The sequence below is a fragment of the Pseudomassariella vexata genome (genome assembly GCF_002105095.1).
Source record: "Pseudomassariella vexata strain CBS 129021 chromosome Unknown BCR38scaffold_8, whole genome shotgun sequence".
In the NCBI taxonomy this organism is placed as follows: domain Eukaryota; kingdom Fungi; phylum Ascomycota; class Sordariomycetes; order Amphisphaeriales; family Pseudomassariaceae; genus Pseudomassariella; species Pseudomassariella vexata.
This window is the reverse complement of record NW_024467963.1, coordinates 1971982-1996562: the sequence shown is the minus strand read 5'-3', so window position 1 is coordinate 1996562 and position 24581 is coordinate 1971982. Positions and strand designations below refer to the sequence as shown.

Sequence of the window (24581 nt, the reverse complement as noted above, 5' to 3'; positions counted from 1 at the left end):
TGTTGCAGTTGGTTGATAGAAATTTTCGAATAGAGCAGGATATTAGCTTGAAACTTATGGTTCAAATGCATGTCCTGGATATAGAAGTAGTCACTGTTAGCTCACTAGAGCGCCGCGTGACTCGTAGCTCAGAGGCGACTGAGTATATAGGCATAACCGGGGAAACAAATTCCATGATAACGACTGTAGAAACCAACATTTTCTATAATATATCACTATCTTTACAACACGGCCTATGGCATTCTGAAACTTAAAAAATAAAGATCACATGCACGATGTGGATTCCGAGCTTAGCATAGTACCTGATAATAAGAGTATTATTTAGTACAGCCTTGCGTGTGGAGTTCATACTTGAAAAGTTCGACAGTCTGTCGGTTTTTGTGCTATTACCCACAATGATGAAGTCCACCCGAGCTGTTAGAGTTTAGCCAGTTGTGAAATAGTGAAATAATTAATTAGCAATCATCAATTCAAGCTGTCATCACCTTAATAACGGACCTTGTGGCCCAGGGAGGGTGGCTTGATGGACGTGGCTGATTGGTGGGCAATGGTTTTATGGTAGCGATAGCCCTGTCACCTTGTCAGCACTCCACAGTAGCTCCGCGGCTTGGTTTCAGCGTGGGCAGCAGCTCCCCCAAGCTCCATGACTCGGACCACTTTAACCTGAATTTGAACTTACCTCAAGCCGATCAATCGCATCTCCTGTCTTCTCTAAGCCGGGATTGATTAGCCAGTGTACATTACGTATATCGCTTCGTCAGTTGGTGCTTTAGTTGCAGTCCTATCCCGTCCCACTTGGGAAGCCCGGAATCGTCTTTACGAGGCGATTACCACGCCGTTGCAGCCGCCGTCATCCTCTCGACCTACATAATACCATTCGACCTATCTAGATCGCGAGCCCTCCGTTGAGACTAAGAGCCACGACAATGTCTCTGTTCGGCGAGTCCCCTCCACGCGATTCCCCCCCTCGGGGCAATTCAGCCATGGCACGACCCCGTAACTCCCTCTTCGACGAGGATGGCGCCATGGCTCGATCCACGTCCGACACCCTCTTCGACGACAACGATGCGGCTGGCAGTGGCTCTCACTCGCCCTGGGATATACCAACACCGCGGAGACAACAAACACGTGCTGATTTGATTCGATCTCTTCTTGCTGGCGTTGATGTGCCAGAGAGCTATGTTGAGGCCTTCGACAATGCCGTCCGCGAGGACGGCAGCGCGGGCAAAGTCTCGTCGGCTGGCATTACCAAGACGCTCGCAAGTGCAAAGCTCGACGCCGATGAGCAATCCCTGATCATGAACATCATTGCGCCGGGAGGCCAGGAGTTTGACCTCAACCGGGAAGCCTACAATGTGCTGCTTGCTCTCATCGGACTGGCGCAAGAGGGCGAAGCTGTGAGCCTGGACGGCGTTGACGAGCGCAGACGTAGTAAGTCAAAGTTCAAACGCCAATTGTCCTATTCCTCCAATTCGCTTCTTATTCCTGCTTCTCGGCGTCAACGGATCCATGCATTTGCCACAGTCCCTATTCCGTAGCTCTATCGTCATGCGGGAGCCTGTGCATCCAGGTTATCGCAATCAAGCGGGTCCTCGACGCTATTCGCTGGTCCAATGCTCACGGAAATAATAGATCTCCCTCAGCCCCGATTATCCAACGTCACCAATAAGAAGACACCGGCCAACGCATTCCCTGTCCCATCCGAGCTCGCTGCCAAACCGCCACAGGCACCGGCGACTCCTAGGAAGAATTCGACGCTGGCTGCGCGGCCGAAGCAGCCCTCGATGGACGAAGACCCTTGGAATACCCCCGACGTGCATAAGAATCACAATCATACCGCGATATCCCCGACAAATGGAAACGGTAGTGGTTCTGCAAGTCCTGGTGTGAATGGTGGCAATTACGGAACCCTAAATGCACCACCAGAATTACCTCAACGAACAACTTCCACATTCACGACCACGACTATGGGCTCGGCCCCCGGTTCCGGCCGTCAATCAGCCGCCTCTGGTTCTGTCCCAAGCGTGCCTGCGAACCCTGCCGGCGGCTGGGGCTATTACGACGGTTCGAGTGCCACTCCTGAGCCCAACTTCAATGGGCCGTCGATCCAGCCCAACAGTCCGTTCGGCGGTGTTAACAGTCCAGGCGTGGGCCGGGAACCAGGTGCAAGCCCTATGCTCGGCGCCGGCCACTCACGTACCATTAGTGGTGGACGAACCGGCGGCGCTATCGAGGAGAACATCGTGGTGACCTTGATGCCGGAGAAGGAGGGACTTTTTATGTTCCAGCATCACAACTACGAGGTCATGTCTTCGCGCCGGGGGAGCAAAGTAATCCGTCGGTACAGTGACTTTGTGTGGCTGCTTGACTGCTTGCATAAGCGTTATCCCTTCCGAGTTCTCCCTCTACTACCGCCAAAACGTGTTGCGGTCAACGGGAACCACCTCAGCAACGACGGGGCTTTCATCGAGAAGCGTAGACGGGGCTTGGCAAGGTTTTTGAACGCAGTTGTTAGACATCCTGTTCTCGGTCAGGAGCAGTTGGCGATAATGTTTTTGACTGTCCCTACGGTTAGAGTCTTCCGTCTCGGTTCCAGATCGGAAATTTTGCGAGAGTCAACTAACCATCTTCGGTGTGTAGGAACTATCGGTGTGGCGCAAACAAGCAACTATCTCCGTCCAAGACGAGTTCGACGGCCGCCCCTTACCCCCTGGTCTCGAAGATTCTCTTCCTGCTGGACCCTTGAACGAGCTCTTCGATCGCACACGTGCTGGTGTCCGCCGTTCTGCAGACCTGTACATCAACTCCTGCAATCTGATGGATCGGTTGGTTAAGCGCTCCGAGGGCGTGGCAGCCGATCATGCTCGAATGGCCCTCTCCCTCACGTCTCTCACCGAATCAAGCGCAGACACGTATGCTACCGACACGAATGATATACCCTTGCTGAATGACGGTCTGGCTGCCATGAGCAAAGGATTACGGACCGCGCAAGGACTGATCGAGGACGAGAGCAAGGCTTGGGATGCTGGCGTTCTCGAGGATTTGAAGAGACAGCGGGATGCGCTAGTCAGCGTTCGGGAGATGTTTGATCGCAGGGAGAGACTCGACAAAGACAATATCCCCTATCTGGAGCGTCGCATCCAGACTAATGAGACGAAGTTGGCCGGGCTAAGAGCGAAGCCCGAGGGACTCGTCAAACCTGGCGAGGTGGAAAGAGTGGTGGAGAGTATCATCAAGGTCAGTAGTTCATGCTCACGTGTCTGTGACATACACGCTAACGTCGGTGATAGGACAAGGAAAGCATAGTGAACCAGCACAACCGCTCCGTCTTCGTCCGCGAGTGTATCCGTGACGAGCTCATTTTCTTCCAACAGACCCAGTACCATGTTTCGCGATGGAACCAGGATTGGGCTCAAGAGCGGGTGAAATACGCCGAGTTGCTTGCCGACAATTGGAAACGACTACTGGATGAGTTGGAAGGGATGCCTCTTGGGGACTAGAGGTCATCGAGGGACAATGTGCAGGGAAACTTCCTCAACATTATTCCATGTGATGAGGAAACAGGTCTGGACGGCACAGCTGAGAGTAGGACTACTACGGGCCCGAGAAAGATCGACGAGACTAAAGCGAGAAGGGTCCTTTTGGCCGGTGCGGCAAGCACATCGCTGAGTGGCGTGTTTGCAAAGTTTTTGGGCTGACGACTGCGGCGACATATTCGATAATACTGTTCGGAAGAGTGTTTCGATATCCAGAGATTGGCCTGTCTTGACAACCCGGGCAGTTCGGTTTGTTTCATTAATCGAGGGAGATGAGTATGTGCATAATACCCTTTTTGTTCGATCACTACCCTACTTTCTACGCTGCTCCGCAGCAGCCAGTGGCCAACACTATGTTCCCAGTTATCAGAGTTCTTCACCAAGTTCCTCTTCCTGCGAACAATGGCCCATGGGCACAGGTATAAATCCCGTGGGCCTCAGTGGGCTGATTCTGTGACAGCAACTGCAACTCTCTACACATCCCAGTGAAACAGGTCATGTCGCTATATCTCCCCTTTCGATTTTTTTCCTCTGTATACTTGACCTCACTCTTGTCTGCTGCACCGCCAGAGAAAGCAAACCATCGGAACACGTTTACACTCAGTTGTGCTGACGGTGTCGTCGTTTCGTTCATATAGCAGCAGCATGCGAGCGTAATAAGAACGAATTCGCTGTAGGCGGTGCCGCATGCTTATCCAATACATCCCGGCCGCATGACAAGAGATCTGGATATGCTACGTTGGAGAGGTAGTCCTTTTCTCAGCCGACCCACCTAAGATATAACATCACCTGTCAGTTGTTGCAAAAAACTCACAAGAATATTAGCTTCGTCACCCTACCCTAATTGTGTGGGCCAGTAGAGTCAAATCAATGGTTATCGGCACCAAATTTCTGCAATTGACTGCCGCATAAATGACGCCATCGTCTGGTATATAAGCTGGACGGACTGTTTTGGTCAGTATCGGTGGTCAGTATCGGGGCGCAGCATGTCTGATCTGAAACGAGATCTTACGGGCCGGGCCGCAAGAAGGTCCCTGTCGTGGCCGACGTATCACTTTCCTCCTTTTCCTTTTTGAGACGGAGTTATTGCCGGGTGTGCTATAGCAAAACGTGGCATTGCGGCCGCAGCTACATGGCCCTGGGACCGGCGATTTTCAGCAGTTTCCAGAGGTTCTTGGGCATTCCAGGCTTTGCCCCCATTGGCAGAAATTTGGCTCTTCTGGTTACCATCGCATGCATGCTATGGCAAATTTCAAGGCCCATCTTAGCTGAGTGTAGAATTATGTGGATTTTTTTCAATACTCTCCAAATCGTGTGGTTTTATTGCTCTACGCAGCTATTTTATCGGAGGTATATCAACTAAGCGTGATAGAGGAAGAAATCTATTCGCCCAAATAAACCAGATTTTAGCATAAGTCCGATGGTCTAAAGCCAAGTTGCTTGCTATATCCACTCACAGGACCACCCTTTGAGGTCTTAAATACATAAAGAGGGAGCAATGCCTGCCCTATAGGCAGAAATTGTTTGACGGTGGGTAGTGGTCACATAACGTCCCACACCCACATCCGGGACACCCCCACATGTGGGACACCCAAAAATGCCTCATCAACACCGCTAGCCTCCAACTTCAACCTCTTTTATCTTTACCAATATCGATTCAATCGTTACGACATTTTACGTACGTCTTCTTTACACTAATATAAGTCAATATACCGAAGATGATATTTATCGAGCTCTTCAAGCAATAGCTACCGGTCAAAGCCTCCGAAAAGCAGCATATGAGCATGGTGTCCACTTGGATTTGATGTTCCCGTTGAAGGAGCAAAAGGAGGGCACATATGCCTAACCTGTCTGTATTGTAGCTAACTCTGGTCCTCTCTTCGAGGGTCTATGTATGGAAACAAAAGGGTTCTTATATAGTCAATCAATGGTAGACTTGCTGATTAATTCAGACAAGTTGTAGAAGCATATAGATAAGTAGGGAATGTTCTATCCTCGCCACATTTCTCGTAATAGAGGTATGTGGGGATGGTCGCCGTTCTAGGTGGCGATAGTGGCAAGTATAGGACCCACATGGCCCACAGGGCCCATATTGTCCAACTTGTCCCAAGGTCTACTCTTTCACGACGGATTCAGGGAGCCCAGTCAAGAGATATAGCCTTCACTGACTACCAGAGGATCTCTCCAGCCCAGGAATCTCATCTGGCTGAATGGGTTCGAATCCAGGCTGCCCTAGGCCTCCCACCAACCCATCAACAGCTCAAAGACTTCGCCGAGCGTATCCTACAGATCCACGGAGACACCGAACCACTTGGAAAGAACTGGGTCCAGGCTTTTATCAAGAGGAATCCTTCAGTCAAGGTCCAGAGAAGCAGAGCTATCGATTCCCAGCGTATTAATGGAGCCTCAGCTAATGTGATCAGGCAATGGTTCAAATACCTCGCTATCCCTGAGATCAAAGCTATTAAGGCCTCGAATCGATACAATATGGATGAGACAGGTATTCTAGAAGGTATAGGATCAAATGGTCTTGTTCTAGGATCATCTGAGACTCGTTCTATACGGAAGAAACAGCCTGGATCTCGAGCTTGGACATCTCTTATAGAGTGTATCTCTGCGACTGGTACTGCACTATCCCCACTTGTGATATACAAGGGGAAGTCTGTCCAGCAGCAGTGGTTTCCTCTGGACTTGACTCCATACGAAGCCTGGGATTTACAGCAACAGAGAATGGGTGGACGTCAGACTCTACGGCTATTGAGTGGCTACAAAAGATCTTTATTCCTTTGACTCAACCAGGAGGACCCTGAAGAGACTAGGTTACTTATCCTAGATGGGCATAGTAGCCACGAAACGACAGAGTTTATGTACCTCTGCTTCATAAACAAGATACACTTGCTTTTCTTACCGCCACACACATACCACGTTCTCCAGCCTCTCGATCAGTCAGTCTTTGGACCCCTCAAGGCAGCCTATAAGAAAGAGCTTGGTTACCTTAACCAAAGGGATACTACTACTGTCATAGGGAAGAGAAATTTTCTCCTCTGCTATAGAAAGGCACGTCTAGCAGCATTGACCGCTAAGAACATTATCAGTGGATGGAAATATACTGGTCTCTGGCCTTCGAGCATAGCTAGACCCCTTATGAGCCCCCTGCTCCTTGAGAATACGTCAGCACCAATCAAACAGCCTAGTCAGACTTGCAAAGGGCACTCTAGTAGTCAGGACTGGGCGTTAGAGACATCAGCAGTAGCCTGGTAAACACCTAAGAGGAGAGATGAGCTCCAAGATCAACTCAGCTTATTCAGCAAGCTTGATAGTGATCCAAATACCCAGCGGCTACTCTTTCGGAAAGTTCAAAAGGGCTTTGATGAGAAGGACTACCAGTTAGCTGTCGCACAGCGAAAGATTGAGGCAATAGAGGCAGAGCTTGAGACTAGTAGGGCTAGGAAGCGGAGGAAGGTCAAGATGAGCCCTAATTCGAAGTTTACTAATATCAAGGCTATTCGGAAGGCTCAAATCGAGACTGGTGAAATTGAGGATAGTACAGATGAGTCTAGCGAGTCTGAAAACCCTAGTGACGGTGAAAGCTGTATTGTAGTCGCATCAGAATAAGTGTAAAAAAAACTTGAAGTCAATGGTTATAATATACAGCATCATTTCTAGGGCGTCCCACATGTGGGGGTGTTCCCCGCGGCGTCATGTTGGAGAATCCATTCAGGTCCCCATGTGTATTCGTACCCCCAGCTTTCAGGGTACAAATGGAATGTGCCGTAGTCAAGGGTGGGAATCTTCAAGTTGGCCAGGAAATCGACACCTTCGCCGCCGCCGTACGCATACGAACCATCTCCAATCTTGTCTGCAGGCGCGAACCAGCCTTCGTCGCCGAGCGTCACCATGTGTCCCGAGTCCAGACTCTTGATGTACTTCGAAATCTCAGTGGCCCACTTCGTAATAACCAACGTGTCGCACCCACGGCAGCGCGGCTCATTAGCTAGCTCCCAAGCAAAGATCGCCGACGACTTCCTGTATCGGCTCACGAGCACTTTGATATAGTTCCGGTAGACCTGCTGCGAAGTCTCGTCCGTGAACCACTGCGTCGCGTTGGCGCCGAAAGCGGTGGTGTAAGCCGCGATGCCGCCAAAGTCGCCCCAGTTGTTGACGAAGTTGAGAACGAGCTTGACGCCGTGTTTTTCGGCTGAAGACACGACGTAGTCGAGTCGCTGCAGGCCGTCGGCGCCGTAGTTGATATAGGAGCCGGTCGAGTTGAGGACTTGGAAGTAGACTTTGTTCGGGTCGGTGTTTGTCTGAAGAGGGATGGTGTTCACGTCGCCGAAGCCCCATACCCGGAGGACTTTGTACTTGGTCTAAAATGCTGGTCAGCGACTATCACATATTTTTGGATGCCCTCTTTACCCACGTTAGCTACTTGTTGGAGGGAAATGTCAACGTCCGCGTTATTGCTCAAATGTCCAAGCCACCAGGCGTTGCTGCCAGCGAAATATCCAACTCGACCATCGATGTCGAACACCCTCCCAGCGACTTTTGCATTAGGCCCTTTTCCATTTCCAATGGGATATTTCGATGCGGGCTGCTTGCTGCTGACGCTCACGCTTGAGCTGGGCAGAGCAGTGGCCGTAACCGCTGCTCCCAGCAGAGCTGAGATGCAACTGGAGAACTTCATGGTCGGCAAATTGTTCGGCTCGTAACTAACCGACCAACAGAATAAACCCAAGTAACGGACACACCAACATCATATATCTATTTGAAGTCGTCAATGTTGGTACCCAATTGACCAATAGGAACTGTCACCCGACTCCAAACCCCTTCTAGCTGGGTTCTCCGCATTGTGGGGAGGCAACAGCAGAACCAATCCCAGGGGAATTTATATTGCACGAATAGCGGAGTGGTAGGTTAGGGAGGGGACTAGCCAAAGGCATCTCGGTTACGAAATTATCTATGGCCATGGTACCGGGACGACGGGAATACTGGCCGCAACGCCGACTAACTCTCTGGGCAAAGCATATTTTCCGTGATCTCACTGCTGTACAGTTGGTCGAATGATTCCCACGGATTATAAGCAAGCATGTGGAGATATCATCGTAGTGCTCCTTTCTGCCCTTGGTCGCCAAGAGGTCTGCGGAGAAAAGGTGATGATGGAATAATATGCCACAACTCCTATATCGCCAGACAAGTGCGGTTCACTCCTTGTGTTATTAGCAAGACATCAGAGACGAATCTGATGTATCGTTCATTGCGCACTGAACCCCTCTCAGTTTTTGGTAGATTGTTTTGCGAAAGAAAATAATCATCAGTAGGCTAGACAATGTGGTAACTGGGTATCTATAAGATAGATCGAAACTCATGAAAATGAGAGTTGCTATTAGTGCTGAGGCTCACTTGTCAACTGTATGCTAACTGTGGCCAGCTGCACTAGTAATTAGTTTACTAGGTATTAAGTCGCTAAAATTATAGCGGGTAGGCCATGCGTTAATAGTAGGTAGATGTAGATGCCATAACTATAGGGGTTAGGGCTTATAATTACAGTAGAGCCCTATTCATACAGCGGGTAGTTCCTATATGATTATTAGACGTACCCGCTAGAAGTACAACGTTAAATTAAAATTAAGCATTTCAAATGTGAAAATCCTCGCAGTAAGCCCTACAAATATAAATTTTAATATCTCTACATGTAGAAGGTAGGCGTATAGTTATAGGGCTTAATCGCTATAGTCAGGGCTTAATTCTGAATAACTGCTTTTACTAACAGGCCTCGTTCCATAGATTGTATTCGCACCTGGCTGCAGCCGGCCCACAGGTGTTAGCATCAATAACATATCTCCTGAGACTATTGTAACATTAATATATGATTTTCAGTCCTTGTACCAACGCGAGAACTTCAGACTCAGCCATACTGGGCCATTTCTCCTCTGTAGGTTTAAGGAGTATACTAATCGGAAAATCGATGTTGTTTGGTGCTATGATAGGTGAGTAGCGTGCTAGTACTTGCTTGGGAGACAGGAGTGTAGAACTGAAATATGTAGATTTATCATTTCAATATGGGGCTCATCTGAACTTAGAAGTGATGCAAAATAAGTCTAGTTTGACCAATACTAAGTTCTGTTCATGGAAGATCCTATTTTATTTTATTACGGGCAGTGAATAATGATGGGCCTAACTATCAACAACGCCGGCTAACCGAGAGTTGATGCTGTAAGTTAAAGCTTCGGGCACCACCCCAATATTCAACTCTAGATGTTTCTGCTTTGCAAAAAGTTAGATTCCGAGGCTTCTGAACATTACACTAGCAGCTATGTATGGTAAGATTACAGTGTATCTATGCAGTACCTTCGCTGGGGTTCTAGTGCATTGGTCAGTATCAGTGGATTCATCAGTGTAATTCATATCCCACTCGAGCTTATGGCAGTATTTTTCCTTCAACGGGTGCAATGTTGGCAGTGGGAAGCGGCAGCATCCAATGATCGCCGCAGGAGACTTGGTGGAAGCCTGTACTTGTTATTTACTCGGTCATCCTCTCAGTTACCTCAACTAGAGTCATTGCATGATTGCGTTGGAACTGGTTCACCACAGATGCGGTCCAGCAATATTTGATCGATGGTGTAAACAACCCGACTTCTTCCACGTTCTCAAGGTTTTGGCGGACGAATACAAACATACTGACACAACCGTCTGCAATTGCTTACTTCACAACGTCTGTCGCATGAAGACATACTGTGGAAGAATCGTCATTTAGTATGGAAACAACCAACCGTTCTCAACATATGGTCATGAGCTTGCGTGATAATATTATGAAGTAGAGTTTCTGGATTGGATGGGATCCTTGAATCATTCTTGATAAAATTTCATGGGCTAGTTTGACCATACAGCAAAATATTTGCAGAGGATACCATCACAGCGATAAACATTCCATAATGCCACGTAGTTACCCTTATAGCCACACTAGCAACAGCTGTACTCGTTGACGTACTCGTTTTGGAAGCTGTTACCCCTGGTATACTGATAGTTGGCAAAATTCCGCTGCTTCCACTACCACCTAATCCATCATTCATTCCCGAAGTCAAGGTCGCGATTGCATTACTAAGTTGAGATTCAATGCTTGACAGTAGAGAACCACCTGGAAGTGAAGGCATGGCTGTTGACAGCGCCGTCGGTAGACTGATGCCTGGTATGTTGATGATAGGTAGGTCAAACTGAGGGGACCTAGAGACGACAGTGGCTGCGCTCCAGTCGCAATTGGTCATCAGTTCTGCAATCTCTATCTTCACTCAGTCAGCTATATTTTCAATATTGCTTCTCAGGACAGCTTACCTGTGGTGATATCGCTCTGGTTATTTTCTTTGACACAAGCAATGCACATCACTGCATTGGCTTCAGCATCTGCTGCATTGCAGACGCATTGCTTGCTCGAATCATTACCTGCATCTGTATTCGTGATCCCACACGAGGCGATGAGATTCCTGGAAGCCTGACACGCTTGTTGGCAAGCTGCGGGAATGTTGGATAACAGTGCGCTACAGGCAAAAACAAAGTAAAGGAATGCCACCAACGAGGAGATTCTGGAATACATCTTAACAATGATTGAGGGTTCTTCAGACGACCAAAGTTTATAGCTTATCCTAGCGGCGATGGAACCAAATCAGTTTTCAATATGGGATGTTCGTCAAGTCTGGTGTCTTTCTCTACGCACCCTGGGGACAAACGTGGGACATTCGAACTTCTTCTAAAAGATCCCGCATGATGGCAATGCGTCAAAGCATTTATCATGGATCTTGCGTGTAGGTGGGACTTACTATGCAATATGATGCCAGCAAGGCAGGCACTACGGCACAATTGTGCTCGCCAGGCGGCTTAGGCGTTCAATTGCTCGACTCCAATGGCTATGATTGGAAGAAATCCGAGGCTTTTCGTCAATGAAGCTTCGGTTCGGGTCTATGTCAGGGCTATCCTTGCAAAAGATTCATGCGTAGGCATCGGATATGAGGACATGCCATCCGATTCCTCGATTCGATCAGATGAAACTCTGGCACGGCAATGAACCTCGGGGTGTCTGGACCTGTGATGATGCGCAACTCTATCTGGGCAGGTCCTGCTGCAGTCGGTTGGCTGTATCCTGGGTTGTGAATATACATCACTGTTCACAACGCCACCTTATGCTAAACGTGGCCAATAATTTCTTAGATGCTCTCAATCAGGTTGTGCCACTGAGTTTCTGGACGTTGGTTGCTCACTTAAGATGATTGGTTAGCATAGTAAGGCTCTCAATAAGTGCACACATCTCTTGACCTTGGTTCACTCGACCCGTTTTCTACTATATTTCCGGCTCGGTTGCGCAGAACCTGGGTCAGAACCTGGGTCAGAACCTGAATCATATCAATATGAACTATTACGAAACCTCATGGCTACCGAATATTTGCTGAATTCTGCATTAATCTACCGAGGCTGGTATACGGTGGCGAATATATGAGCCATTCCATGCAGTGAACGAGTATCGTGGATCAAAGTCAAAAGTGATTGTAGCATTCGCATTTTCTCTTCTTTAGCATATACACGACTGTTAGGGAGGAAATAAAAGAACCCTCGCATCACGAAAACATTGAAACCGCCGGCTATGCGCATTAGATCTTGACAGTCAACTCCAGGCCCCTCCCTACCTTTCCACGTCAAGTCCCTCCAACAAACACTTACAAGTCTCGCTCACTAACCTCTCAAACATGAGTGCATCGTGATATGCTTCATGGAATGTAGCAACGACCTGCAGTCGACCTTTAAAAGTATGTAACAAAACACAATGCACCACCTTGGGCATCAATGTCAGCGTATACGAATCCTCGACCTCCATTTCGACATACCCAAGCCCTCAAAAGAAGTCCTCATATACCTCTCAGCTACACTGAAACTGAGAAGATTGGCAAATTCGGGGCGGGCGTTTCAGGGCGCAAGAAAGACCTGAGGAGGTCGTTTATGAAGTCCAAGCCCGTAGCATCAGCCGCGAATTCTGTTTGGTAGGACTTGAAGAACTTGTTGGCGTCGAATGCGAGATCGCGGAAACTCCTCTTATCTTCTCCCATATCCAGGGCGAAGGGGAGGATAGCGTGTGGGTCGAGGCCTAAGAAGTTCCGCGTATCAATGGTTTGTTTGAACCAAGGTCTTGCTTCGAAGTGGTGGAAGCTCATTACGTATCTTCCTTTTGGTCCATGCTCAGCCTGAATCGGCTGTGATGTCGTGGCTAGAGCTGTGTAAAAGGCGGCAGTGACGGAGACGCCTCGTTTGTTGCAAGCAGCTATTATTTCGGCGGTCTTCTCTACGGAAAGGAAGAACCTCGCCATGCCGTACAAGAATCATGTCTTGCTTCAGGGAGCCTGTGACCATGGCGTGGGCTTTCATGACTGCCTCCAATGACGAGTATTTCGGTAATCCTAGCAAATCGTCCCTCGCGATTGGGAGGTTCTTCCACTCATCGCCGAAATGAACTTCCTCTGGTTTCACCACCAGCTCGAGGAAAAGGTCCCAAAAGTACCAGGCTCCTCTTACATCGAAGTGAAAGTGGTTGCACGCAAGGAGCAGCTCGTTGCTGGCTGGAAACTAATGCAGACGCGGATACGACTGGCGCTTGAGTTTTCTGATCAAGTCAATGGCACACTGTCCGGAGTGAACCTGAAAGGTGTCGTTGATCCAAGCCTCCACGTCGTCGGCGGTGGGGCACTTGGTAAATCTTGTAACGTGGACCTAATTTCATCGACAGGCCGGGATTGTGACACCGCATTGCGATCCAGGCTTTGCTTAGGCGGTCTTCGATGTCAGGGGAGTGCTTGAACTTGAGCTTGATGCAAGAGGTGAGGAGGAAAGTGTCTCTATCTGTAGAGGCCTCGCCTTCTATCCATGTTTTGAACAACTTTTGAAAACTATCGTAAGTTTGGGTGTAAACACCGGGTGCGGCAAGCGTCCATGTGTGATGGTAAGATGGGGTATATTCAGGCTGATTGCTCATGGTGAGGGAGGCGATCGATGCAGGTTCCATCAACAATTTTGGATACGACTCGTGTAGGGTACACTCTCAGGAGTTGCATGATCTGAAAGTAGCATAACGCTCATATAAGTACCGAATCTCACTAGCTCATGTCTCACCCCAAGTTACTTGGCGAACTTGCCTAATGCATCGATCTACAGCCAACAAAGCATCATTGGTCTTCTCATACACTATCAACTCCTTTTTGGCAGCTCCGCCCTGCAATACCCTCAATCACGCACAATTTATTAACGCGCTAGCAAGCACTAATAATGACAAGATAGATATTTCGGGCATCATTTTGCGCGTTGGGCAATGTGCTCAAGGAGGCATGTCATATTTGCACACCCAAACTTTGGAGCCCCAGTCGAGTTACAGCCATAGCTCAATAAGCCAGTCTGAAAGGTCTTCAGAAAAGAGGTCGCCTTGATCAAGACCATGTCTCTTGTTGCTGCCTCTTACGCGGCTCTTTATTATGATGCAGACGAATGCCAGTGTCTTCTTGATCACTAGAGAAACTCTGACACCCAGTGAGTCCCTGAGAAGAAACTCGTAGCGGTCAACGACTGACCGTCATAGTGATGAGCCTTCTACTTCCGTGATATCGCCGATCATTCAAGAAACCACATGTCAGCGCAGGATGCCGCAACATGCCGCAACTGGGAACAACTGCACGATAGGTGGCTTCCCTCTGTGCTCTTTCAACATCAGCAATGTTACGCAAACCCAATTTTCCATCAACTTTGCACGGAATCTCAACATCTGTCTGGTTGTCCGCAACATTATCCATACTTTTCTGGTATGATCGTACTTGACACTACGCTCACTTCCGGGCCGTCATTGATACCTATTGGACTAGTTGTGCAAACTGCACTGCATTGAAAGTATGTAGATCTCTGTAGATACTCGTTTTAAAAGAGTATACTGTGGTCATAAGGATCTTATATACGTATAAATGAACGATGCCTTCCCCACTGGCAGAAACGGTGTAGCATGGTAGGCCGTCATATTGGCCCATAACGTACGTTGGGTAGCTACATGACCTCAAAAACTGGCAATTTGATTGTAATGGCCTTGAAGGTAGCAACATCTCATAATAGGGAAAGAGCACTGGTTTCGAATCGTCGAATGTCTGGACCTATAACCTCAATGCAATTAAGTTTATGAAGGACTGCCAGTCAGCAGGCCAGCGCCCAACATAAAGCAAATGCTTGGCAAGTAAATCAAAGAAAATCCAAGTAAGTCAAAGCAAACATAACTGGCTCCTACATCTGCAAATACATACGTTATGGTCCGATTTGTTCGATTTACTTGAGCTCAAAAGCCCGTCAAACCTTGAGATTTCCGGCCGGCAAGAGGTCTATGGGGAGTACCGGAATAAGCTGGATCGAACGCTGCTACGGTTAGCTATAATTTCGCAGGGGAAAGGGGTAAGATGAAGCTGTCCCTAATCAGTATTATTCTGGGGGATCAAGCAACTGCAAGTGGGGTGTAGACCCCAGAGTAGTCTGGACACTAAAGGCAACGTAGCCTTTAACCTGCTGTAACTCCATATAGCAGGTTTTGTACGCTTAGTGAATTTAACCTCTCGATGGCCCTCGGTTTGGCCATTCTGACGATAAACAGAGCCCGTATCACTACGTATGCGGTTATTGTGGTATCGCGAAGTTAGGGTGGCTTATTTGGGCTGTTGGCATGGGCTGTGGCTGTGGGGACATCAACTGCGCGTTGACCCTTCGAATATGACTGGCTTCCAGTACCATAGTAGGCCTTCAAAGCGGCTGGTTCACGTAATTACGCATTCTCCAGCACAAGGCGACTTTCCGCGACAACTTTGCGTTAGCTATTCGAATACAGCCGGAATCGCTTATAGACACACTTTTGACCAGAGGGCCACTTCGTGGTATGAATTCTAATAAAAAGTTAGCGCCACTTACTAGCACTCCCCTAGGGATTATGTTTCAAGGCCAGGACCGCTGTTAAGAGGAAATAGAGCTTATCTCGTGAGAATTCGCTGTTAGTGATCTGTATGCTAATTCTGGCGACCTTTGGGACCTAGCATGTATAAAAGGGCCAGAATTCGCCCATTTATATCGCCTATTTCTATGTGATAAGGCATAATTTCCTTGTCTGCATATAATAGCGGTAGACATCCCATCTATCGCCCCTATCAACGTAGATCGGGAGTGTGTCTTCAGTGTGCGCAAGATGACGCTATCCTCGCTGCATTTAAGTATAGGGATTGACACGCTTAAGGCTATTCAGGCCGTGAAAAACTGGTGGAGCTATGGCCACGATAGTGTTGACTTTATCCAGAGCGAGCAGTGGAAAGAAATCTAGTTGATTAGTTCCATGTCCTCTTGCAGTTCACTATTATATTAACTATGGGCTTAGAACCCTCTTACGCGAACTTACTTAAATACGCTGTATCGGTGTGCTGTACTGAGCCTGCTTCATTCTTAGATCGGCGGTATTTACACGCAGGGCTGATACTCAAAGGATTCCGCGGTTTGGGTGCTTCAAGAGTCGAAAAGTTGATGAAGTTAGTGCAAATCGATGGCTAGAGGGCTTGACTGCCTGCAGAATTTGATACACTTCGCCAGATGGAAGGTTTGGATGATTTAAGGGCTGGAGAGTTGGTAGAGCGGTTGCGATTCGAAGGTGTTGATGGATTCAGAGTGAGGTTAGTGATTATGATGCACTGCAACCTGATTGTCCGGATACAGATTTTCCAGCTCCAGGATAGTCTTGGCAAAGACTTATAAGTCATTAGCAAATCAAATCGTAGACCGGACTTGCTTTATGTCGGGCCCTGTCAGCAGGTAATTAATATAGTACATAGGGCCGGCTTTCAAGGTTGGTGCGGGGATCCAAGTGCATGAGCTCTATAAGGCTGCTGACAGAGTCGGCGGTGAGTGCCATGTATGTGAAATGAGCATTCGTTTCTTGGCTCCACTTCGCTGGCTTGAAATCGCAGACGATTGGTGTCATCGGTGGGTACACTGTGGGTGGTGGTCTGGTTGCTGATCAAATGCTGATCGTCGATGTCGTCACTCCTGATGGTCGGTTCATCACTGCTGATGAGAGTTAGATCAGGAGCTCTTCTGAGCTATTCGGGGCGGAGGGCGCTGGTGAGTTTTTATACCTGCGTAGACCCGTCTGGATCACACACCGTCCCGCCATCACCTTCTTTGGGAAGTCTGGAGTAGCACATGAAGCTAGCTTTGCTCAAAGCTACTTGGGGTGTTGTCACATCTATGACTGTTAAAGTCCACCCCAAGATGACATTTTCTGGTGTGACCTTTGCGATGCTCATTGCAGACCAGAACATGCTCGATGCAACCTTTGGGGCTGGAATAGAGACCTACTGGAGCCGCTTCCCTGAAATTTCCTCGAAGCAGAGCTAGGGATGCAGCTTGACTCTGTTCAACATGAGCATTCACGCCGGTTATGTCAGAAGCATGCTTCCTCGGCTCGTGCCAAACATGACCATCACTGATGTCAAGGCGATGGTGAAGCCGCTGCTTCATGACTGGGCTACGCAGGGGGTGGCTGTAGGAGCCTACCTATTTTTAACATGAGAGCGTCTACGAGACGTGGAAGAACCACTTCCCCACAGATGGCGTGGGAACTGCTGAGGTCCGCACGGGGTCTCGTCTCATACCACAAAAGAACTGGGAGGACACTGTACTGTTGAATGAAACCATCGCGTCCCTGAGAAGCATCGTCAATGAGGTTTCTGCATGGATCCAACACAATATCTATACTGCTGCCCCCCCTCCCCCAATTGAAACCCCCTCCAACGCTGCCAGCGTGTCAAGATGCTGTCATGTTCGCTATTATCGGAGATGCATGGATTGGGGTGACGGACACCGAGGAGGTCAAGGCTATCACCGTCCGCATCACGGCTGACTGGACGAGTCACCTTCGGAAGGCGACCCCGGGAAGTGGCGGCTATGGGCACGAGGCGATGTGATGGAGCCGGAACTTGGTCGGCGTTCGTTGGTTCGAATTACCGTGTACGAGCAGAAGCAGAAGGTCGACCCACGGGCCGTTTTCTATGCGCCAACGGCTGTTGGAAGTGAAGACTGGTATATTGCGCGTCAGGACGACTGGCTGACTCTGCACATTGATACTTAATATGTTGGAAGAGGTGCGGAGGGAGGCAAGCGACGGGCTTGGTTTTTAATATGATATATCAACTCCCGGCCTGAGGGCCATCAATCTATATTCTAAACCATTCCAATCCACCAATAAGACGCTACGCAAAAAAAAATCCGAAATTTCCCTTGCAGCCAAGCCATGTGCCTTCCCGCATGTGAAGTTCCGTGCTCCGCACGAATTAGATGGGCAAGAACTGGTTGACTCAGGGCAACAAAGTCCCACTTCCGTCTCTTGGGTGTTCCTTCCTCTTTTGATTGATCAACCACCAAACACAAACAACCCAAGCAGCCCAAAGGCCCCGAAGCAAGGGATATTGACAGAGATTACCATCCAGATCTCTGCGTCAGATTGCGCAAAGCCAGCTACCGAAACATTCCGAGAAGAAAAATTACGAAAATGACGAGTCATTTCGAGTCAATATGTCTGTATTCTCGCGACCGAGGTTTGGAGGCGAAATTTCTCTTAGTTTCGGGACTGTCGTGATTCGTCGTATGATTATCGTGCCATTGTGCTGCAGGTACTTCAGAACATGTACAGTAGGCCCATCAATTGCCGCTTCCGTCGAGGGAATTCCATCTACGAACCCACGTCCGAAGCAGCCAGGGCTCGCACAGGATAGTGTCTCGGATAATGGAAATCATATGACGGCGAGGCGAACTCCCATGTTGTGACATCAGATCGGCCGAGTCAGTTGTTGGCTTCCCGCGGGCACGACAAGCAAACCACCCTCCCAGAACCCCAACACCCCACAAGGGTTTCCCGGGTACCAGAACGATCTCGGCTGCAGCCGACTACCGCTAACCGGACCTGTCAACATCTCGAAGGGTCCTAGAATTCTACGCAGCGTTCTACATCCACAATATCGGATCCGATCATTATCGTGCATTGGTGCTTGAGGGGCAGGCACACTTATTTACAAAAAACTAATATCTTCCGCTCAGAAAGTCTGGGGAACTAAGTTTGTTTAACATTTTCCCCAGATCGAGAAAGAAACGGGCTCACGAATCTGATAGCGACTCACGGTCTCGTACGTTGCGCAAACCCCACTCTCTCCACATGCGATACAATACCTCTTCAACAAAGATTCGTCCTCAACCCTTGTTCGTTGGCTTTTCTTGCCGTTTCTCATCGAGCACCAACCGCAATCACCGAACACCAAACTCACCTCGCCATCATGGCGATGACATACAAGGAGATGATGTTGGTGAAGGGTACGATCCCGACGCTGCACGAAAATGGAGAGCACATCGCAACTGTCTTTTACAAGACAATGCTCAAGGACCACCCAGATCTCAACAATTACTTCAACAGCGTCAACATGAGGAACGGTAGACAGCCGAGGGCGCTCACATCCGTTATCCTAACCTTCGCTTCCAACATTAGCCACATCAGCGAGTTGACACCCAAGCTAGAGCGCGTCGCCAACAAGCATGTAAGCCTGGGCATCCGGCCAGAGGACTACGAGATCGTCGGCAAGTACCTTATGCGCGCCTTCGCCGCCGTGTTGGGCGAGGACATGACGCCCGAGATACGGGTGGCTTGGACCAAGGCATATTGGGTGCTGGCACGCATGCTCAGTGCCAGAGAAGCACAGATCTACCACGACTTCCAGCCATGGTCGAGTTGGCGCCATTTCATCATCGACAAGAAGACACCCGAGACACTTGAGGGCGATATCATGTCTCTGTCCCTAAAGCCGGTAGATGGGGGCCAGTTACCAAGTTTCATGCCAGGACAGTACATCTCACTCCGTCTGCGCGTGCCAGGATCGGCATACTTCCAGATCCGTCAATACTCTCTCAGCGACGCACCTCGGCCAGATGGCTATCGAATCACCGTCAAAAGGGAGATTGGAGATCACGTTGGCTGTGATTGCGAGCTAGACAGGTCGTCCCGGCGTGACAAGTCGCCGTCGTCTCTCAGCAATCGCAGTAACCTCAGTAGTCGCAGCCACAATTCTTCCATGTCAACCGCAGTAGCTAGCGTCATCGGTAATAGCAGCCTCGGTATCGACTTTGGGACTAGGGCTCCCGGAGTCATGTCGAATCTATTGTTTGACGACTTGCGCGAGGGCGACGTGCTGGAGCTGAGTCATCCGGCGGGAGACTTCTACCTCGACGTCAACAATGACGCCGCCTCGACGCCACTGGTACTGATCTCTGCGGGTGTTGGTGTGTCACCGATGCTGTCGATGCTCAATACGGTCGTGGATCGTCACTTGGATCGACCGATCTCCTGGATCCAGGCTGCGAGAGGCAGCACTCCCTTCAAAGAACATATCGACAGTTTGAAGACGTCCAACCCGCTGTTGAGAACGTCGTTCCTCAACACAGCTATCGGCAACAAAGATATAGCCGAGTCGACCGATACTTTGGGCTTCGGATACTACCTGGAGTGGCTGAAGCCGGAGGACATGTTCTTCGACAACAAGGGGACAGAATACTACATGTGTGGGCCGGAGCGCTTCATGCGGGACATGACAGACTACCTCGAGACCAACGGAGTGCCGACCAGCAAAGTGCGGTACGAGCTGCATGCAACTGGTGCCTTTGAGTTACAAAAGTGAGGGGAACAATTTTCGAACAATGGAATTGTCGTTACGAGAGAGTCATCACTCAGTAGCTGCTGCTATGTTGCCTGGACGTGATTGACGGCAGGCATGTCGCTCATCCGTAGCTGAGGGATGGATGCATACTAGGCGGTAAAAGGGAGGCCGGGCGTCGTTTGACCATCTAGAGGAAATCAAACTGACCCCTGATAAAGTTGATGATGATTGAAGGGCAGTTGGCTTCGATGAACACATGCCAAGAAATGAGATTGGGGCATAGAGGGATAAGCGTCTGCACGGTCGTGGGTTGATCCAAAATGAAATGGAATACCAAGAGGAAAAAGGGTTACAGCGGTAAATCGAGAAATCTCGAGGCAGACTCATCTTCCCCGCATGTATGATCCCGGGAGAGAACACGGCTCCGGGGTTACCCTGTATCAATACCAAAGTCTAAGTACGGATTGATAACCGAAAAATGCGCAAGAATGGCCCATGCCGTTGAAACGTGCCTGCTGATGAAGAGGTTCAGCAAAGTTCATGTGAATGCTTCCAATCGCAGTGACGGCTGTAACGATGAGATCAAACAAAGATCAGACGGTTAGCAATCAACTCGATGGCAGCGACGCAGCGGAACCGGGACTTCGGTTTTTGGTGGCTTCCCCGTCTCAATATCCCAGCAACGAAGTGTTCGAACAGACCCGAACTTCGATGATTTCATGATAATCTAGCGCAAATGGTCCGAAGGGAGGCAAAATGGCTTCCAATCGACCGCATGACTTCTCGAATGTGAGTCTCCCAGCCAGATAAATCTCGATTTAGGCTGCAACCTGCACCATCCCATCCTTGAGGCTTCGAGTGACTTGAGTTCTCAAACACGACGCTGACTATTTTACCAGACACCAACTTCACCTCTTTTCACATCTCGTTCTCAGTATCACTAAATCATGGTCATCAAAACTGTCACCCTCATCGGCGCAAGCGACAACTTCAGTGCCCCGTCCTAGACGCCCTCTTCAAATGGGGCCTCTTCACCGTAACCTTCCTGCAGCGCGCCTCCTCTACTTCCTCCCCCGCCTTGGAATATCTCTCCGTCAGAGTCAAATGCTTCGACTCCGCCATGTCCTTCGACTCCCTTGCAGTCGCCCTCCAGGGCCAAGACGCCGCCATCGCCTGCTTCCCGCCCAAAGAGGCCTCGCAGCACCTGCGTCTGTGCGACGCGGCCGCGGCCGCGGAAGTGCAGCGCTTTATCCCCGCCGACTACGGCAGTTGTTACTCGTCGAGTGCGCAGGCGCAGGAATTGGACTTGCATTTCCTGAATAAAGTGCGTGTGCGGGAGCAGCTGCAGGAACTGGCGGAACGGGATGGGATGAGATGAGATGAGACGAAGCCGTTCTCATATACGAGCCTTGTTGCTGGGAATTTCTTCGATTGGGGGCTGAGGGAGAATTTCTTGCACTTTGATTTGAAGGCTTGGGAGGTATATGTGCTGGACGACGGCACGTATCGTAGCTCGACATCGACGTGGGCGAGGACCGGAGGCGGTGTTGAAGGTTTTGGTTATGGAGGAGGAGACGAGGAATTAGATGTTGTTCATCCAGGGTTTTTGTGTCAGTCAGTTGGAGGTGCTGGCTTCGCTGAAGAAGGCGACGGGGACGAACTGGGAGGCGAACTGGGTTAAGTCGGAGGATTTCATTAGGGACAATAAGGCCAAGGCCGACAGAGACGACAAGGAGGCCGTGGAGCATGTGGTATTTGCGTTCGGGGCGATTGATGGGGATTGGGAGAAGAAGGAGGGGTTTGCGATGGAGTTTTTGGGGATAGAGGAGGAGAGGTTTGATGAGGTCGTCAAGGAGGTGTCGTAGATGGCGCTCGACGGCGCTTGTTGGCACGATGAGTATTGGTCACGATATTATGAAATTCTGCGAATCATGCACGTTGCATTAGAAACAAATTGACCTCCTGAAAGGATGCTCTTTACACAGCGCAAGATCAAGATGATGAGGTTTGGTGGGCATACGTGGTTATAGACATGAAAATACACAATTACTTCAGCCAAGTTCATATGAGCAGCTGTGCCTGTTCTCACGCTGAGGACACTGAGGACCTCACATCCATAAGAAAGTCTGCACAACTAAAATTTATAGATATTCTCGTTCAGCACCAATACTCTCATGCAGATGATTATGGATTGATGATGAGTGTACCTCCCCATCCCCCCAAGTCTAGCTTATGAGTACACCGCATGCACAACGCGTCACCCCGTCCTGTGAACTACATAGCCGTAGTTCAGCCGCACTTTAACTCTCATTTCAACCAAGATTATGACTTCTCAAGTGACTTTGGGACTAAATAAAGCCAGATGCGTGCTTGGAGACCGAAAACGTTGAACACGCATTTCCCTCAGGTCAATTATTCCCGATGGGTATAGTGTTCACATTATCTAATATACTAGCTAAGTATGTACCTACCCGCTCCTCTGAACTATGTACAGCATCAACCAGCGAGCGGCTCCAAGTTACCCATCTGACACGCGCGTATGTCGAATGTCCCCTCCAATGCGACCCATCCAAAGTCGAAGCAGAATGTTTAACGCCGTCGCCCAATGCAAGATGCCTGCCTGTCTGACTTGTCTAAACGGGTATGCTGTCTCAAACAACCCCCGCCAAACCAAGAGAAACCGCCATCGCCATGCCAATGCTGAGCCAGTAGATGGAGACCGCCCCTATCGACGAAATTGCATTCGAAGCTGTTGGGGTGCTACTTGCAGCAACCACAGACGAACCTCCTGCCGTGGCGGCGGCAGTGACCGTAGCAGTGGCAGAACTACTTGAAGTGCTCTCGCTAACCGTCGTCGACGTAGTCGTCATGAAGGATGGAGCACCGCATTTGCCCTTAATCTGGGCAATGTCGGTCGTCGTGGTGATTTCGACTTCTTCGGTGCCACAGTTGACGTACTGGGCAAGGTAGATGGCGTCGGACGATTGGTCAAAGACAGCTGTGAAATTTTAGTTGTGGTTCTTTCGAGTCATCACGTATAGGCTTACCGTAGGCTGACCGTAGCATGGTATCACCGAGGAGAACAAAGTCTTCATTGGGGGTGATACCCAGGTAGCACTGAGTGCCAAAGCTGGTCTGAATCTCCCGTATCATCTCGCTATATGGGACGTGAATGGTGACACCCGAGAAGGCAAAGTCGACAGTGCCGTTCAAATCGTTCAGTCCGCAGTCGACCTTGTAGAACCCGCTGGAGTCTGTACCATCAGCCCCAAAGTCGGCGCCAATGGCATCGGCTAGTGTTTGAGGCAGCAATGTCAACGTGGCGCCGCTGTCGAGAAACACCGCCATCGTCGTGTTGGCGAACTTCTTGGTCTGCCCGCTTGGCGGCGTAAGGCTCATAAAGTCCATGTCGATCCAGTATCTTGGTACTCCATCAGGGGCTTCCTTTGCTGGGATGATTGGCTGTTTTTGGAGCGTCCCCGTGAACTTGCCCGTGTCGAGACCACCAAAAATCACCACACCTTCCTGTTCATTCTTGCTGCCAAGCGCGAGACTGAAAGCTTTCGTATCTGTTACACCCTGGTCCTCCAATTCGTCGATGAAGTTCTTGTACCGAATCGTCACATTCTCGCCGTGGCCGATTCCCAAGATACCGGAGAATTCATCTACCGTGGCCAATGCAACACCAAATTGCACATTCTTCAATGGGCTATCTAGTGGAAAAGTCAGTCTGATGCAAGGTGGAGCGCCTGGGATCGAACTCACTTCCTTCAGAGAAACCAATGTCGTCAGTCACATATTGGATATCGGCACTGCCAATGCCATACCTCAGCGTCTTGGTTCCCTGCGTGACCACGGCACTAGAAGACGATGATGGGTTATAAGACCCCACGGCCTTGCAGAATTGGACGTCTGAAGCCCCTTGTAAACTTGAGCAGTCAGGATTCACCCACAGCTCGAACGATCCAGTGTCTAACTGAACATAGTTCGGCTGCGGAGGATTCCCGATTTCAACTGTCAAGGGTTAGAGGCACCAACACCAAGTCAAGGAGGAGGAAAGCTCTCACGTCTTGCATAGTAGGCTACATCAGATCGATTTGCCAGCGGCACAGTTTGAATTCCCCGCTTCGCCCACACGTCGGCGAAGACATCCCGATTCGTCGAGTGAATAACGGGAAACTTGACGTATTTGCCTGAACTTGTGGAGTTGCTTATAGATTTGATTGCAGAGTTGTCCAACCGAGGCGTGGTGACTGAAGCATGACTGCAAGCGGCGAGGGCTAGAGTCATGAAGGGGAGGAGAGAGGCC

The 24581-nt window shown here is 49.5% G+C and overlaps 7 protein-coding genes across 7 annotated transcripts; 4 read left to right on the top strand and 3 right to left on the bottom strand.

Moving 5' to 3' along the window:
• Positions 1 to 926: 926 nt before the first annotated feature.
• Positions 927 to 3500, top strand: BCR38DRAFT_344673 (uncharacterized protein; the record flags this gene model as incomplete). Its single annotated transcript, XM_040856122.1, has 4 exons — positions 927 to 1431; positions 1633 to 2570; positions 2641 to 3237; positions 3291 to 3500. The coding sequence occupies 4 exons, from the start codon at positions 927 to 929 to the stop codon at positions 3498 to 3500; spliced, it is 2250 nt and encodes a 749-aa protein (XP_040715143.1).
• Positions 3501 to 7198: 3698 nt separating this feature from the next.
• BCR38DRAFT_486220 (glycoside hydrolase superfamily) lies at positions 7199 to 8220 on the bottom strand (the record flags this gene model as incomplete). Its single annotated transcript, XM_040864000.1, has 2 exons — positions 7199 to 7903; positions 7957 to 8220. The coding sequence occupies 2 exons, from the start codon at positions 8218 to 8220 to the stop codon at positions 7199 to 7201; spliced, it is 969 nt and encodes a 322-aa protein (XP_040715142.1).
• Positions 8221 to 12442: 4222 nt separating this feature from the next.
• Positions 12443 to 12883, bottom strand: BCR38DRAFT_410398 (uncharacterized protein; the record flags this gene model as incomplete). The annotated part of the gene is made up of 1 exon (XM_040858461.1): positions 12443 to 12883. The coding sequence occupies one exon, from the start codon at positions 12881 to 12883 to the stop codon at positions 12443 to 12445; it is 441 nt and encodes a 146-aa protein (XP_040715141.1).
• A 4459-nt stretch (positions 12884 to 17342) lies between these two features.
• Positions 17343 to 17721, top strand: BCR38DRAFT_436960 (uncharacterized protein). The gene has a single exon (XM_040860498.1). It carries the CDS (start codon positions 17539 to 17541, stop codon positions 17701 to 17703), a length of 165 nt encoding a protein of 54 aa, XP_040715140.1. The 5' UTR covers positions 17343 to 17538; the 3' UTR covers positions 17704 to 17721.
• Positions 17722 to 18901: 1180 nt separating this feature from the next.
• Positions 18902 to 20293, top strand: BCR38DRAFT_344238 (globin-like protein; the record flags this gene model as incomplete). Its single annotated transcript, XM_040856088.1, has 2 exons — positions 18902 to 19617; positions 19753 to 20293. 2 exons carry the CDS (start codon positions 18902 to 18904, stop codon positions 20291 to 20293), a joined length of 1257 nt encoding a protein of 418 aa, XP_040715139.1.
• A 715-nt stretch (positions 20294 to 21008) lies between these two features.
• BCR38DRAFT_516932 (uncharacterized protein) lies at positions 21009 to 22327 on the top strand (the record flags this gene model as incomplete). The annotated part of the gene is made up of 4 exons (XM_040865108.1): positions 21009 to 21011; positions 21267 to 21596; positions 21657 to 21796; positions 21888 to 22327. 4 exons carry the CDS (start codon positions 21009 to 21011, stop codon positions 22135 to 22137), a joined length of 723 nt encoding a protein of 240 aa, XP_040715138.1. The 3' UTR covers positions 22138 to 22327.
• A 596-nt stretch (positions 22328 to 22923) lies between these two features.
• Positions 22924 to 24562, bottom strand: BCR38DRAFT_345620 (aspartic peptidase domain-containing protein; the record flags this gene model as incomplete). Its single annotated transcript, XM_040856192.1, has 4 exons — positions 22924 to 23270; positions 23320 to 23985; positions 24038 to 24286; positions 24340 to 24562. The coding sequence occupies 4 exons, from the start codon at positions 24560 to 24562 to the stop codon at positions 22924 to 22926; spliced, it is 1485 nt and encodes a 494-aa protein (XP_040715137.1).
• Positions 24563 to 24581: the final 19 nt, after the last annotated feature.